The sequence below is a fragment of the Urtica dioica genome, chromosome 3 (assembly GCF_054948205.1).
Source record: "Urtica dioica subsp. dioica isolate 48M chromosome 3, U.dioica_male_clone48M_v1_H2, whole genome shotgun sequence".
Classification (NCBI taxonomy): domain Eukaryota; kingdom Viridiplantae; phylum Streptophyta; class Magnoliopsida; order Rosales; family Urticaceae; genus Urtica; species Urtica dioica.
The window spans coordinates 30,916,259-30,934,276 of record NC_142758.1 but is presented as its reverse complement, the minus strand read 5'-3'; the positions used below and the strand labels follow the sequence as shown (position 1 = coordinate 30,934,276).

The 18,018-nt window shown below is 41.5% G+C and overlaps 1 protein-coding gene across 1 annotated transcript; it reads right to left on the bottom strand.

Annotated features, from left to right (window-relative positions):
* Positions 1 to 3,710: 3,710 nt before the first annotated feature.
* On the bottom strand, positions 3,711 to 5,242 carry LOC149402553 (uncharacterized). Its single transcript, XM_089608432.1, has 5 exons — positions 5,067 to 5,242; positions 4,774 to 4,854; positions 4,424 to 4,657; positions 4,150 to 4,240; positions 3,711 to 4,037 (listed from the first exon to the last, which is right to left on the bottom strand). Exons 1-5 carry the CDS (start codon positions 5,240 to 5,242, stop codon positions 3,711 to 3,713), a joined length of 909 nt encoding a protein of 302 aa, XP_089464558.1.
* Between the last annotated feature and the right edge of the window lie 12,776 nt (positions 5,243 to 18,018).

Here is an 18,018-nt window from a genome sequence, read left to right as displayed (position 1 = left end):
AAATTTGTTTTATAGTATTTTTTATTTTATTTTTGGTTATTATCAGCCTGTAGGTTATAACTTGAAACCTGAAAGCTTGACCATAATATCTCCATCATGTATGAAGTTGGAGTTCGACCGTAGTAGTAGTCCATCTCCAAATCATTTTTCAAAAATTTTCCCGTTTGATTATCATATAGATGAGGCTGTTGACACTCAAATATTGTCAGAATTAAAAGAATGGTTCAAGACCAATTCTTCAACAAAAAAGTAAGGAGTCTGAAATATTATCTTATATAGATGTATTTGTTTTTATATCTTTTAATAATTTTTATTTATTTTGGTTAATATACAGGAATATGCTCTTGCCATTTATCACTGAAAGGAAATCACTGGAAATTCCTTTGAAACTTATGAAAGATTATAAAATTACCACAAAGGATTTCTTCTCAAGTATTTTTTTGTTCAACAGTCCACTGACTGATATTGTAAGTCTTATGTCTTTGTGTTCATAATTTGTGTACTTTATATGTCAGTATAATATTGTCTAATATGATAGTATTTAGACATTTAATTTGTGTTTAACTATGAGTACAAGTTATATCTATAAATCATTACTTTTTATGTATCTTAAACTGTGAATATTCCTTTGTTGTGTTAAAGTTTTCACTGTGAGTATCGTTTGTTATTATAAAGATTAATTGCAAGTATACATTTTTGCTGGGAAGGTGTTTTGGTGATATATTTTATGAATGTATTTTGCAGAACATGGAGATATTTGCATATTATTTGAGGATGAAATCTGTATATCATCAATGCTTTCAGTTGTGTATTACAATGACCGATATTATGTTTGATGTAAACTTCTCGAAGTATTGTGATGAAAACGTACCTCAAAGTTCTAATTCCCTTGCTGAGATTGTGTCCTATCTCATTAATGTTGTAAAAGGTTTGTATTTGGTTATATTTTTTTTTTTTTATATATTTAGTATAGTTTCTATTGGTTATTACATAATTATAATTTTATTTTTTTATTTTTAACAGGACAAATTATATCAAACACACAGAATTGGGAAGATGTGGATTTGATTCTTATTCCTCTCAAGATTTCAATTAATGGAGCAGATAGGTTTTCCCATTGGTCTCTGTTTGCTATAGAATCAGTCAGTCGCAAGATAATAGTTTTTGATTCATCTATTGGTTGTGAGAACAATAATTTGATGAAAAATTGTGAAATGTATTGTACACAGATGCCTAAACTGCTATTTAAAATAAAAAATCAGAATAAGAAGTCAGATGTCCCTAATGTGTTCAAGCCATATGACTTGGTTTTTGCTGATACACCCAAACGAATAAATTAGTAAGTTGTTCTCATTTAAGTTTTTTTCATTCTTTATTTTTTCATTTTAACTTTTTTTGTATGTTTAGTAATTAATTATATTCTGAATTTTATCATTGTTATTTTACTCATTAATTACTCTAATATTTGTCTTGTTTTTTGTCTTTCAGTTTTGATTCAGGAATCTACGTTGTTGGGTTTGCTGATTTACTTATTTCAAATCGCCCTGTTATGCACATCGAAGAAATATGCATCAATAATCTCCGGTTGAAGTACAACACTCAGCTATGGAAACATGCCATGGATGGAAGTTATAGAGATCAACAATTTGAGAACATTTGCCGATCTGGAACTTGCACTTACACTCGTTCTCGTTGTTGAAGTTCAAGATTTGTAGTAATCTTTGTATTTAGTATTAGATTTTATATCACTACCTGAAATGGTCTTTCTATTTTACAAATTTGTTTTGTAAAAAAGGATAAGGATTTCTGTATGGTACAATTCTAGTTTCTTAAATGTTAATATTGACTTTATTTGTTTGTGTAAATAATTAAGTGTGGATTTGCCCTGATTTTTATTAATTTTTTGTTCAGATTCTTGTTTGATGTTCATACCTATTACTCTAAATTTTATGTATTTTGTTTTGTTAGTCCCCTTCAAACTGTTTGAAATTTGTTCTTTAATTCTACTTTTTGGTGTATAAATTAGTCTATATTAAACTACTTTATTTTTTATGTAATTTGATACGTGAGTATACTTCGGTTATAAAAATATTCTATTGAGTCTACTTTGTTCAGATGCTAGATTGACATTCATATCTATTTCTTTAATATATATATATATATATATATATATATATATATATATATTGGTTCTTAGTTCACTTCAAACTGTTTGAAATTTGTTCCTTAAGTTTAAATAAATCTACATTAGTCCCTTGTGAATTTTTATGTATTTTGACACGTGAGTCTACTTTGGTTATGAAAATATTACATTGAGTCTACTTTTTTTGGATGCTTGATGGGCATTCGTATCTAAACATATATATTTTGTGTTGTTAATCCACTTTAAACTGTTTGAAATTTGTTTCTTGAGTCTACTTTTTGGTGTTTAACTAAATATACATTAGTCCCTTATGAATTTTTATGTAGTTTGACACGTGATTCTACTTTGGTTATGAAAATATTACATTGAGTCTACTTTCTCTGGATGCTTGATGTGCATTCATATCTATTAGTTTAAAATATATATATATTTTGTGTTGTTAATCCACTTCAAACTATTTGAAATTTGTTCCTTGAGTCTACTTTTTGTTGTTTAAATAATTTTAGTCTACTATGTGTCTACTTTGGTTATGAAAAATTACCATTGTGTCTACTTTAATCATATAGATGTAGAGAGAGAGAGAGCGAGAGAGAGAGAGATGTCCAAAATCTAGCCAGAACTCCTAGCATAACACTTTTAATGCAATATATATATATATATATATATATATATATATATATATATATATTTTGTATTCTTAGTTCGCTTCAAACTGTTTGAAATTTTTTCCTTAAGTTTAAATAAATCTACATTAGTCCCTTATGAATTTTTGTGTAGTTTGACACGTGAGTCTACTTTGGTTATGAAAATATTACATTGAGTCTACTTTTTCTGGATGCTTGATGGGCATTCGTATCTAAACATATATATTTTGTGTTGTTAATCCATTTCAAACTGTTTGAAATTTGTTTCTTGAGTCTACTTTTTGGTGTTTAAATAAATCTACATTAGTCTCTTATGAATTTTTATGTAGTTTGACACGTGATTCTACTTTGGTTATGAAAATATTACATTAAGTCTACTTTCTCAGGATGCTTGATGTGCATTCATATCTATTAGTTTAAAATATATATATTTTGTGTTGTTAATCCACCTCAAACTGTTTGAAATTTGTTCCTTGAGTCTACTTTTTGTTGTTTAAATAATTTTAGTCTACTATGTGTCTACTTTGGTTATGAAAAATTACCATTGTGTCTACTTTAATCATATAAATGTAGAGAGAGAGAGAGAGATGTCCAAAATCTACCCAGAACTCCTAGCATAACACTTTTAATGCAAAATATATATATATATATATATATATATATATATATATATATATTCAATATTCAGCTATAGTCCACCAAATTGTTCAAAAAAAAAAAAAAATTAAGAGAAATGAGTACTTATAAACTTGATAATTCACCAAAAATTGAGAATTCAGTCATTCCCAATTTTGTCAATTTTCTTTACTCTTTTTGCTGAAAGTTGGAGCATTCTTGCAACTTGCCTTGTTGTTTCCTTTTCCTCCACAATTTCCATAAGTCATCCTTGCCCCGAAATTTTTCTCCATTGCTGATGGTATTCTCTATGTTTTTCTTCTTCCTGGCTGGTTTTTATAGATTGGTGGTTGCGTCACTTCTAATTTAATTTCTGTTGGCACTTCCCAATCCTTTTCATCTCCAACTGGATTCACTATTCCTTCATATGTTGACCTTTGTGTTTCTCTGCTGTACCAATGTGAAACATATCTTGACACCATGAGATTGGCATCGTCGGTTGCTGCCAACGCATGTGTGCATGAAATACCCTGCGTTTGGAACTCTCCACGACTACATTCCAGTAGGTTCAAATCTACCAAATATTGATGCTCTATGGATTTGACTTGAAATTTCAGGCTTGATATAGGCGAAACCTGTATGTTATAAATAAAAAAATAATTAAATATATAAAATATACTCCGATTGTATAAATTTTTAAGTGTAAGTCTACTTTGAATTATTTTTATTATGTTCTTTGAAAATTACCTGCATGCGAAGTGCCCACTCCTGTTTTTTCTTCACTTCATGATTAGCCCAGTTTGACAATGATGTCATAGTTGAAGCTGCGATCAAACTTCTTTATGAAAACCATTGTTGCAAGATTGATCTTAATTCATCGAGAAGTTGTATGATCGGCAGACACTTTAAATGCTTTACTCTATTGTTCATTGACTCTACTAAGTTGCTGGTTTGGATGTTGTAACGACCTCTTGGATAGTAGCATCGAGCCCACTTTCTTGGGTCTGCTTCTCTTAGATACTTGAACATTCTGTGATCAATTGCATTTATCTCTACCATAGACTGTTCAAATTCATCTCTAGAGTAGGTGTAAACAGCTACTTTATAAGCCTCCATAAGACCAGCACTTCTGAACCTCATCTTCAAATTCTGCTTCAAATGGTACGAGCAAATTCCATGTTCTGCCTCCGGAAATATTATTCTTATGGCATTCTCTATGCTTTTGTGCCTGTTGGATACTATTACCAACTGTTCCCTGTGATGAAAAGTATGCTTGATTTTATAAAAAAAACCAGCAATATGAATCGTCATTCTCCGAGTCCCCTATTCCAAATGCTAAAGGGAAAACTTGATTTTTTCCTTCCTTTGCACATGCTGTATATAAAGTGCCTCCACATTGTGTAGTCAAGAAAGTCCCATCGACTACTATTATTGGTCTGCAATGTCTCCAACCTTCAATTGAAGCACTTAATGCAAAAAACATGTACTTAAAGCTGTTCATACATAGATTAATTCAAATTTTAAGTATTAGTGTTCAAATATATAATTTACTGTATAAATTTCATAAGTATTTTACAATTGTACATATGTAAAATTCTTAATTACAAAAATTATATAACAAGCGCTACTATACGTAATTTAAACAATAAATACAAATACAGTACCTGTTATCATTGTCCTTTTCATAATATGCAATTGTTCCGGGATTTGTTTTGATCAACATGTGCAAGTAGGATGGCAGTTTAGTGTAGTTTTCCTCAATTGTACCTCTAACACTTGTAACTGCATGATCTTTGGCCCTCCACGCTTTAAAATAATCAATGGTGATTCCGTATTGCATCTTCATGTGATTCATAATATCTATTGGCCTGAATTTAATCGTTGGATCCTTTAAAGTTCCCTTGATTATATCTCAAATTAACTCCACAATTGCGTGCTTGTTATCTGATTTCTTGAAATCCGCTGAACATGTATGGTTCTTTTCGTATCCAGTTATCCTGAACTTTTCAGTATTCCCAATGTTTCTTGCCCTAATATACCACTTGCAGTTCTTATCTTCACATCTGTATTGAAATATAAGTTTCATCATTATTAGTTTTTTATTTTTATAATAAATTAGATAAATATATTAAATTATGTTCATCAGTAAACCTAGAATTATAACTTGAGTAGTTATTACTCTAACATTCAACAGAAATGTTTCACAATTATATGACTTAAGTTGAGTGATACATACCTTGCATTGTATGCAATCTTGTTTGATCTAGTAGTATTGTACTCAAAGTGGTATTTCATTGCCATCATAGAGAGTCTGTCAATCATCTCCTTTTTAGTACGAAATATCATATCTTGTTCCAAGTCTTTAATATTGTTTTCTGGAATAACTAGAAATGGAGATTCCACTTCTCCTTTTTTTGAAAATTCATCTTCTTCCATTTTAGGACTCTCATCTCTTTCCTTTCTCTTTGTTTCAGTTTTGTCTTCATTTGATGTATCGTTTTCCGTGATTAAAGCACAATTCTTGTACTGTGCATCGCTCTTCAGAAGGTACATCAAGACTTCAAGATTGTCGTCATTTTCTATCCTCATTCCTCTTAAACCTTTATGCTCTGTGTTAAATGATACTTTTAATTCACCATTGTTGTCATTGAAAACTTCCTTGGATAATTTCGTAATGAGCTCAATGTAACTCATGCCTTTACTCTGTAGCACCATCTTTGCATTGTTGTTTATATGCAATCAGCATCCCAAATTCCACCATATTTTACAACAATTGGGATCTTTTCCATTGTCAAAATTAACCCTGCAAATATACATATATTATACATCATCAAATTTGTTTTAAGTGTAATAATTTTTTATCTGTGTTAATACACTATACTATCTGTGATTATACACTATCTGTAATTTGTTATGTGATTTTACTTTTAGCCGTGTTTATGATGAATTGAAAATTTTTAAGTATGCAAGTCTACATTTTATTTAGAAATGCGTCATTTTCAATCTACCCTGAATATTCTAAGAAATGCGTCATTTGTTATGTGAGCTTACTTTTAGCCGTGTTGCTGAATGAATCAATCATTGTGATATCATACAATTGTAAACTTCGTTTTAGTGCAATGTGATACCCAAAATTCACTATGAGTTTACTTTCAATCTATTGAACTTTGGACTGTGAATCTACTTTATTTCTTTGTGAGTCTAATAATGTTATTCTTACTGTAAATACGTTTATTTGTAAAAATAATGAAATTCGAGTAGTCAATACCTGTGATCAATGTTGATGACAAAGAATTGCTGAGGAAAATAGTCTGAATAATCGATGTGAAAGAAGAAAAAGGAATTGCCGAGAAAAATCATTGGAATAATTTCAATTTTTTGAGTTGAAAAGCAAAACCTACGAATCTTTTTTTTTTTTTTTTCATTCTAAAATGTTGGATCATACAGCAGAACAAAAGCCTAATTTTCAATTTCAGTTTCTAGATACAAGTAATCAAATATTCGAACCTCAAAAATCTGACTTTGGCAGTGAAAGTATTCAAGGAGACACTTCGAATTTCTAATGTGTCGATTTTGATCGGCGAGCTAAGACGAGGAGCCGAGAACACGAATTTTGGCCAGAGATTCTTCGTCGTTTTACTTTGACCTTCGATTTCGAACGCCGAGTGAAGACGAGAGCGGAGGACACGTTTTTGGACCGGAAAATCTTCGCTGTTCGACCTCGACCTTCGATTTCGAACGGCGATTTCGTTTTAGAATTCTCGACTTCGGATTTTGGAAGGAGAATCTTCGTCGTTCTTCTTCGCGAGTGTTTCGTAGAACGTTTTTTTGGTTGTTTCAAGTAAGAGGGCATTTTAGTCCAATAATTGATAAAAGTGACTTACTTGCAACACGTTATTTGGAGATGACATAGCTGTAATTTTGTTCATAAGAAATGACTTTTGTGCAAACCTCTCTATATTATCAGATAAACTTAAAGGTATAACAATGTGTTTGGGACTTTGGGTTAAGATTTTATTTTATTTTATTTATTTATTTATCTAAAGTCAGTGAACAATGCCGTCGCATGCAATGCAAGAGAGACCATTGAACACACTTTCAACATTAATTTATCATTTATCTTAGTCTTGATTTTGATCAATTAATAAATTACTTTTATACTCTCATAACAAGAAACAAAAATCATATTAAAGTCGCCAACTTCGACATGTGACTTTTGCTTAAATAATTGCCCTAAATTGAACCACTATATGATGATGGAATAATCTTTAAATTAATTTTTTTTAACAGTATTTTAAACCTAAATACCACATGAACATACTCTTATGTTAGATTATTCTTGTGATTCTTGTGTTAGGTATTGTAAATTATTTTTGCTTTTTTTTTTCTTATGCCAAAATCCGTGCTTAGAATTGCAAACGTGCCATATTAGTAGTTTACCAAGACTCACCAACCAATTACATACATTTTAATTGAAGTGAAGTACCCTGAAATAAAGTAGCCAACCTTGAGATGTTAACGCATCCAGATTAAGTCATTATCATCGTTTTATATATTGTACTGAGATTAAACTCAACTATAATAACGAACTCTGCCAATGGCCAAAATAGAATTTGGGTTGTGTTGTCGGTCGTGTTCGGAAAACTCGAGACGCAAAGAAGACACGCCGTTCAAAGGGCCGATGGTCAGGCCGGAGGTCCTGAAGAGCGGCAAGCCTTCTGTCACGAGTCGACTGGCAAGTCCTCGTGCCAAACTCTTACGCTCCTCGAGTCGTCCTCCTCGAGTCGAGCCTCGCACTACTACAAATATGGGCATCAGGTGCGACAAAAGTCGCACCTGATGCCCACAAAGTCGCACCCGATAGTACTATCGGGTGCGACTTTAGGTGCGACTAAGTCGCACCTAATAGTCCGCAGCTAATACTATTGGGTGCGACATGTCGCACCCAATAATATATACTATTAGGTGCGACACTATTGGGTGCGACTTATCGCACCTAAAGTCGGACCTATTTTTCCGTGGGAAATCAAGAATAAAGCGGGAATTTGACTTTTGGGTGCGACATGTCGCAACCAATAGTCTTCCCGCCACCATATTGGGTGCGACAAGTCGCACCCAATAGTCTTTCCACCAAAACACCAAACAGTGGTTTAGACGTCGCTTTTTAAAAAAGCGATGTCAAATCTTTTAAAAGAGCAGTTTTTTGGATGTCAGTTTATTTAAAAGTGACTTCATTTCTTATTTCGTTTTTGAAAAAAACAATCAGCCAAGATTTAATCAAAACATAATTCCAGCCAAAAAAATAAATAATGCATATAATTTTAAAAGAAAATATGTTTATTAGGCTCCCCCCAACAACCTAAACTCTAAAAAAAACAAAAGTCTAAACACACGAGCCGGCCTAACAAGCTAAACTCTAAAAAAAAAAAATCATGATGTCAACCTACAAATAAACAAGCAGCACTAATACAGTAAATTAAAATAAAAGATATCGAGATATTGATAGCTTTGAAGAATGGTCCCAACTCCTCCGATCTCTTTGATCGTCGCGTCCGTGCCCGGATTCCCTTGCTGGCAAAATACCACCTTCCCTTTCACCTTCTTTGGGTCCAACGCCTCTTTATAACAAAACCTGCTCAAACAAACCACTTAAGCATACTAAAGTTTTTTTTTCTTAACCTAAGCATACTAAACCATTAACCTAAGCATACTAAACCATTTAATTTCAATTACATACAATTACAATTAAGCATGCAAACCACTTAAGCATACTAAAGTTTTTTTTTCTTAACCTAAGCATACAAATCTTATGTTTGAACTTATCGGGCGAACCCGAGCAAAGTTTTCAGGAAAAACAGCCGAAGCCTTAAATCTTTGAGATAATCCGAGCAATTTCCAAACCGAACATCGAATATGAAACTCAAGTCAACCAAATCAAACCCCAATATGGCCGAGCCAACATGACCAAACACATCAAACAAGCCAAGAATATCAATGAACCAACATATCACAAAGTCATTAAACTTGTCACAAAATCCCCCGGCCGAGCACAACGAAACTCGGAAAACCGCACTAACCTTTCACATCATCATCGAATCATCAAACAACAACATTCACAGACACACACACACACGGCCAGAAAAAAAAAACCACGGCCAAGCTAGTTCACGGCCAAAACAATTCCACAAATCAAATCCATTCAAAATTAAAATTCCAGATTTGTACTAGGCAAAGAACGTACCATAACTTCGGCTACACAATTCGAAATCCAACAATTCCAATTTCATAATAAAATTAACATCCACACCTTTCTAACAAGATATTACAAGACAACTTTGAACTCAAACAACTATCTCAAAATCATCCCGCAAAATCAGTTTACAAATTCGGTATTCCAGTTTTCCAGCTTTGAAACACCAATTTCAAAAATTCATATCTTATTCAATTCTTTACGGATTTACACGTTCTTGGATGTTTTAGAAACCCCATAACGTCTATTATCTAGGAAAAATATCAACAAATCCAAACTTAACTGGTACTAAACTGTCCACGTCAATTTACAGAGGCTGTTCAAACCGTAAACACCCGACGAAATTCCAAATCACTCTCAATTCAAAACCAACCCGAACAATCAATTTAAAACATGATTTCAAGCATAGAATCAGACCAACCAACCTAAAAAACATCACAAATCCAAAATCTTCAAATTTTGAACATAAACCTTAGGTTTTAATTTTCGGCCAAATCATCATGGAATCAAAAATCCCCAATTTCAATCTCAAACCCTAATTTTCAACTTCAATCCGGGTAATAAATTTGCTTACATTGATTCCATGATTTTCACACTTCCCGGTGCTCCCTCTTTCTTTTCCCGGTGTTCGCTTTTGGTCCGGCATCTCCGGTGACTCGCGGCGACTTCCTCTCTCGGCCAATAGCGCGCGCGGCGGAGCTCGAGTTGTTGGCGAGCTGGAGAGAAGGAGGAGAAGAAGATGAAGATGAAGATGACGGTGGTCGTGGTCGTGGTCGTTCTTGTTGTTGTTGTTGAAGTTGAAAAGAGAGGGAGGGATGGTGCTGGCTTGGGGAAGAGAGAGGGAGTGAGATATTTGGTGGTGGTTCGCAGAGGGAGGGAGAGAGGGAGGGAGAGTCGGAGTTTGAGAGAGAGAAAGAGGCTGGAGAAGTGAAGAAGACGAAGCTGAGTTTATAAACTAACCCTAGTAATCAGGTGCGACATGTCGCACCTGATACTCAAATAGGTGCGACTAGTCGCACCTAAAAAAACTATCAGGTGCGACATGTCGCACCTGATACTCAAATAGGTGCGACTAGTCGCACCTAAAAAAACTATCAGGTGCGACTAGTCGCACCTGATAGTAAAAAAAAAAAAACTAAAAAATTAATTCCACGTCAGAAAAATGAAAAAAATGAGGGGGAGAAGTTGTGCGCCGAATTTTTTTGGACTTTCAGGTGCGACTTGTCGCACCTGAAAGTTTTCAAAACTATTGGGTGCGACTAGTCGCACCCAATACCACTTAAAATCAGCGAATTTTTTTTCTTTTCTGGAGCCCTTTGGGTGCGACAAGTCGCACCTGATGCCCAATTAGGTGCGACTTTTAGGTGCGACTTGTCGCACCTAATGCCCCTCCGCACCAAAAAGGCTTATTTGTAGTAGTATCGAGTCGTCCTCCTCGAGTCGAGCCTCGAGTCGTCCTCCTCGAGTCGTCCTCCTCGAGTCGAGCCTCGAGTCCTCCTCCTCGAGTCGAGCATCGAGTCGCTCCTCGAGTCGAGCCTCGAGTAGTTCTCCTCGAGTCGAGCCTCGAGTCGTCCTCCTCGAGTCGAGCCTCGAGTCGTCCTCCTCGAGTCGAGCATCGAGTCGCTCCTCAAGTCGAGCATCGAGTCACTCCTCGAGTCGAGCATCGAGTCGCTCCTCGAGTCATCCTCCTCGAGTCGAGCATCGAGTCGCTCCTCGAGTCGTTCTCCTCGAGTCGAGCCTCGAGTCGTTCTCCTCGAGTCGTCCTCCTCGAGTCGTTCTCGTGGAGTTGAGCCTTGCTCATTGAGTAGAGTCACTCTCGTCAAGTAGAGACCTTTACATTTCGCATAGAAAACATGATAACTGAAGACCGCTAAGGCCCACATAAGAGTCCGGCAAGACGAGCCATGCACCGCGCGCATAGCACGCCGCGCCGGCCAGCCATGCAGCAAGCCGCGCACCGTGCCAAGCAGTCCGCGCGCCGCGCCAAGCAGTCCGCGCGCCGCGCCAACACACGCCCGCGCCGCGCGCTCCATGCGCCGCGCCCGGTGACTCGCGCGCCGCACTTTGCACGTCGTGCGTGCCGTGCGCCTCCCCTTGACGGCGCGCGCGCCCCTAGTCCCACATGGATGAAAAAGGGACCTTCTAAAGCCCTCAAACACCTATAAATACCCCCTCTTATTGAGGGGAAAATCATCCCATTCATTCTCAAGGAACTTGAGACTTCTCTCTGCTTCTCTGGATGCCATCCTTGGCCTGAAGCGAATTCTCCTCGATTTTTCGTTCTCGGAGATTCTGAAGCGCTTTCCGGGGACTCCCGAGTGCCGCCTCTCTTGATCGAACGATTAATCATGAGCCCACTAGTGCTTTAACGGTTTTCGACTGAAAATCGCCTACGCGTCTAGCACCCTAGACTCGTCCACCATTTCTGACAAGAAATCTCCTACGCGTTCGGCATTTCCGACTAGAAATCGCCTACGCGTCCGGAATCTCCTCCACAACAAGGAACTCTTGACTTACAGTGTTCCACGTCTCCAAAAGAGAGAAAACACACATTCTCTCTCGCGCTCACGATCTCCGAAGTTCTGAGACGTCGCTGAGGACTCCTCTGCGCATCGTCTCCTTCGTCGAGTACGCTTCTCCATTAAGGCTCCGCGCCTCACACTGCGTCACATACACCTTGAACTACGTTAAGACCTGATCCCACACACGGGTACGTAGGCAGCCGACACACAAGGCACGGTCACTCCCCCTCCTCACCCCTTTTCTCCTCTGAGAGGTGGGTTGATCGGAGAGAACCTTGCTCGAGACTTTCGAGTTCACATTCTTGGCCCGGGTCTTATTACTTGGTCCGGCCTTGGATCGAACCGCCCGAGGTTTTCAATAATTGTTCATTTTCGTGCGACAACATTTTCGCGCTAGAAGGAGGGGACTTCCCGACCTGTTCAGCCCGAAATCCCTCCTGTTCATCTTCTTCTTTTCTTTTACAAACTCAACTTTCTCGAACTTGAGAAAAGATGAGTGGTCAACCACCCGTACGTTCTGAGGGCGTTAACAACCCTGATAACGTCACTGGGACCAAAAAGTACTTCTTGCGCTCCCGAGCGCTTGGTGACGAAGAGTCGCTCCACGAAAAGAGCTCGACCTGCTCACCATCTCCATCTCCAGATAGCAAGGACGACCGCATCATGGAGTTGGAGGAGAATGTCCGCCAACTAAAGGCGAAGAACGTGAGGTACCACAGCCGACTGGCTGCAAAGCGACCTGCGCATGACACGGTAATCCCCAACGGGGATCCTGAGAACCTCAACGAGGAAAGCCGCGACCGCGACCCTGATTACGAGGGTACTAGCGATTCGGAGGGTATCGAGACTTCTCTCACGAGGGCCGGGGGACCCCCCTGCCGTGTTTGAAGCCGGTCCATCGAATCCCCTACCCCGGACAGGTGACGTGCCGGTAGCTTCTCAAAAGGGGAACTCCCGACGTTCAGCCCTCGACCAACTTGGTCGAAGGGAGAATGTTGCGCAAAGTCAGGGCACGCGGAGAGTGCGCCGTCACAGACGAAGCCCGCGCCTCTGTACGACGAGCCCTGATCTTAGGGACCATCTCACTACTCGACGCATCGAGCGTGGCGATGACCTAAGAGAGCGACAAAGTTCTCGGCCAAACATCCCCGTAGCAGCCCCAACTAACGGGAACCGTCGCACGGGGCAAGGGTCTAATGAGAGGCGGCAGGTAACTCCTCCTGAACAGGGAGTTACTCCGACTACCGATCTCGATGTGATCACTATGATCCACAATCTTCGAAATGAAGTACGAGATCTCTGAGAACACGGAATAGGCGGAAGTGCCTATGGGGTCGTCGAGGAGAATCCATCACCTTTCACGGCTCAGATATTGGCCAAGGTATGCACGGGAAATTTCAAACTCCCGAACCTCGCCCCCCATGATGGAAAAGCATATCCTACTTACCACATCCAGCACTATGAAACCTGGATGACGATGCAGGGTGTCTCTCCCGACGCTATGTGCCAAGCTTTTAGTCTTACCCTCGCCGGACCCGGCTTCGAGTGGTTCAAGAACTTAAGGCCGGGAAGCATCCAATCGTTCAAAGACCTGAAGGACATGTTCCTAGCACGGTTCGCTACATCTATGGTCCAAAAGAAGACAAAGATGTACCTGTGGTCAATCAGGCAAGAGAATGGCGAGTCTCTTAGACGATACCTCGCCCGATTCACTGAAGAATCGAATAAGGTCGACCGCTTTGACGACAAAGACGCAATCACTGCCATCTGTTGTCGCTCGTTTTCAGACAACGATTTAGGAACCGAAAGCGGTTATACCCAAGGCCGGACCAAGTGATCTCGCTTTGGTTCGAGCGTGTCGGACTCGGTATCCCGAGTCTTCCCTTAGCTGTAGATGAAGCTCACCTCGTCTCGATACCTGAAAAGCAGTAGAGAGCACGTGAACTACAAAGGGGAAACATAGGGGTTGCCTCTGTTTGCCTCTCCGACGCTCAACATTAGTAGGGTTGATGTAGAATGTAGAGGGTTTGAGTGTTTAGAGGCCAAAGATGAGTGAAACGAGTGAGTTACTAATTCGACAGCGTTTCGGGGCTCAAAATTGGATTACCTGGACCAGGGGAAGGACACCGGTATTTATAGGCGACCAAGGGACATTTTGAGGGTCCCTTGGCCGAGTAAGGTTGAGTCGGCCATCGGCCGAGTGAGACTCGGCCGGCCGATGGCCGAATGAAGTGCTGGCCGCCAAGGGAGGTTCACTCGGCCATTGGCCGAGTGAACGCTGGATGAGGTTCACTCGGCCATTGGCCGAGTGAACGCTGGACGAGGTTCACTCGGCCATTGGCCGAGTGAATGCCGGACGCCAAGTGAGATTCACTCGGCCATTGGCCGAGTGAACGCTGGATGAGGTTCATTCGGCCATTGGCCGAGTGAATGCCGGACGCCGAGTGAGATTCACTCGGCCATTGGCCGAGTGAACGCTGGATGAGGTTCACTCGGCCATTGGCCGAGTGATGGGCCTGGGTCGAGAGAGGACTCACTCGGCCATTGGCCGAGTGAGCTGTTGGGCCGGCAGAGAATGGGCCGACTGAGGGTTTCACTCGGCCATTGGCCGGGCGAGCTCGCCTGGGCACCCGAAACGTCGATTCCGTCGTTGGACCTCGTCGGGCCGATAACACCATCATTGAAGGCTTGCGCACAAGTGACTTCCTTAAGTCCATCGTCGGCCGTGTCCCTTCTACCATGGCCGAGTTAATGACTCGAGGCAAGACATTTATGGGAGTCAAAGATTACCTCGATGGGTGCAAGGGCGATAATCAAAGCCCTCACTACCGAAACGAGCCTAGCAACGAGCAAGGCAACTCCCGTAAAAGACGAAACAGAGGGGGTCAGACTTCTAATAGCCGAGCTCCGATGCCCCTAAAGCTGCGACTTGCGGGAGACTTTAAGGGCTACTCGTCGTTCACGCCATTGAACACGACGCCGGATCAAATCCTAACTTTGGCACGTGACAAATTCACTCCCCCGGCTCCAATGAGCAAAGATCCCGCGACTCGCGATCGATCTAAATATTGCGAGCTCCATCAGGAATATGGTCACTTGACCTCCGAATGCTATAGTCTTAAAAGGCAGATCGAGGCATTAATCCAACAGGGTGAGTTGAAAGAGTTCGTGTTGCGCATGATCAGCGCTGTGGGCCCCACCACAAACAGACCACAGTCTGGCAAGGGAGGAGGAACAGCCGCTTCTGCCGACCGAACCGCAATTACTGCCGATGCCAATCCACAGCTCCACGTTGTAACCACCATACTTGGTGGCCCACAAGATGGAGATTCAGCCCGACAACTAAAAAAAATTCCTAAGGGTCGTAGCTCAAGAAGACGCTGCTATGCACATTAACCTCACCTATGAAGAACCTCCGTCCGTGCCTCACGAGACGATGTACTTCACTAACAAAGAGGCCAAGCGAGTTGTGCATCCGCACAATGACGCGATAGTGCTCAAAGCCCAAGTGGCTAATAATTTGGTGAAAAGAGTTCTCATCGACAGCGGCAGTGTTGCCGACATAATTTTCAAGTCCACCCTAGAGCGCATGAAGCTCGGGGGGCTACGCCCAACCCCGACCAAAACGCCTTTATTCGGGTTCACTGGGGAGAGAGTCATGACCGAAGGTATCATCGATCTGCCGGTCACCTACGGAACTCCCGGAGGTATTGAAGTCGTTCACATGGTCCCATTCCTAGTGGTTGATCAGGAGTCGCCATATAATGTCATCATTGGGCAACCTACGCTGAACCAACTAAGGGCTATTACCTCTACATACCACCTACTGGTGAAGTTCCCTACCAAGGATGGAATCGACACCATGGCTGGAGATCAATCCCAAGCCAGAATATGCTACATCCAAGGAATCGATGGAAAAACCGCTAGAAAGATGGTTAACACGATCTCCCAAATAAGAGATAGCGTCGAGTCGACCAAGGTCCTCCGCGAAGTCTACGAAGACATCTGCATGACACCCAAGTGCAAGGTGCCGACGTCCTCATCCCAAACAGAGAGGGACCCCACAAAGTCTGCCAAGTCATACATGATGAGACACACTACATCAAATACACGGACACCGATCCATCGCCTGTGGAATGCGGAACACTTGAGACAGTACTACCAGTAGCCAGCGCTTCCCCCCATTTTATTTCTTCGCTTTCAACCATTCAATAAGGCCTACGAGCCAATGTTTTATGATTTCAAATTTCTTCAATATTAATAAAGTTTGAGGTTTTTCTTTCAAAATCCGCTTTATCAAAGTTTTCCGATAACATTTATAAACCCAAAAACTCGGGGGGCTAGTAACATAGGCAATGGTAAGTACACTCAAAATCCTCAAGAAAGTACGCTCCACCCAAAGAAAGTACGCTCCACCAAAACATAACACCCGAACATAAATGGGAATGAGCGTTCAACTAAGACGCCTCCGCGGCGCGCCGTAAGACATCCATGAGATGCAGGCTGAAGATGCCTCCGCGGCGCGCCATAAGACGTCCCAGAGACGCAGGCTGAAGACGCCTCCGCGGCGCGCCATAAGATGTCCCAGAGACGCAGGCTGAAGACGCCTTCACGGTGCGCCATAAGACGTCCCAGAGACGTAGGCTGAAGACGCTTCGCGGTGCGCCATAAGACATCCAAGAGATACAGGCTAAAACGCCTCCGCGGCGCGCCATAAGACATCCCAGAGATGCAGCCTAAGATGCCACCGCGGCGCGCCGTAAGACATCCCAGAGATGCAGGCTAAGATGCCTCTGCGGCGCGCCATAAGACATCCCAGAGATGTAGGCTAAAGTCGTCCCTCGCGACGCGCCTAAGACGCCTACATGGCGCACTTAAGACGCCTACATGGCGCACCTAAGACGCATACATGGCGCACCAAAGCCGTCCCTCACGACGCACCAAAGACGCCTACATGGCGCACGTAAGACGCCTACATGGCGCAACCAAGTCGTCCCTCGCGACGCACCTATGACGCCTACATAGCGCTCTTAAGATGCCTACATGGCACATCACGCCTAAACGACGCATAGAACCGTCTCTCACGATGCGCTCTGAGTCGCCACAAGTCATTGCATATGATGACTAATCGCAATGCACTCGAAGCCGCCACAAGGCGTACCTGAACCGCCATACAAGGCGCAGGTCCTGCCATCTTCGCCAGCGCCAACTGAGCGTGATCACACTCGCCTTGGGAGACTCCCCATTCCATGCGAGCTAATTAAAGTTGCTCGCAAAGACTCGCGAACTCCGCCTCTTAGCAAGAACTTCGCTCGGCCTGAGTTAGCTGAGACTTCGCTCGAGCAAGCTCCTCCTGGAAGAGTCCCAGGCAACGAGTGAGGTCATGTAGAATCTTCTCGAGCCGAGCCTTGCTTCTCGGGTCGAGTCACTCTCCTCGATTCGAGCCTCGCTCCTTGAGCCGAGTCATTCTCCTCGAGTCGAGCCTCGCTCCTCGAGTCAAGTCACTCTCCTCGAGTCGAGCCTTGCTCCTCGAGATGAGTCATTCTCCTCAAGTCGAGCCTTGAGCTGAGCTATTCTCCTCGAGTTGAGCCTTGCTCCTCGAGACGAGTCATTCTCCTCGAGTCGAGTCATTCTCCTCGAGTCGAGCCTTGCTCCTTGAGTCGGGTCATTCTCCTCGAGTCGAGCCTCGAGATGAGTCACTCTCCTCGAATCGAGCCTTACTCCTCGAGACGAGTCATTCTCCTTGAGTCGAGCTTTGCTCCTCGAGTCGAGTCATTCTCCTCGAGTCGAGCCTCGCTCCTTGAGTCGAGTCACTCTTCTCGAGTCGAGCCTTGCTCCTCGAGA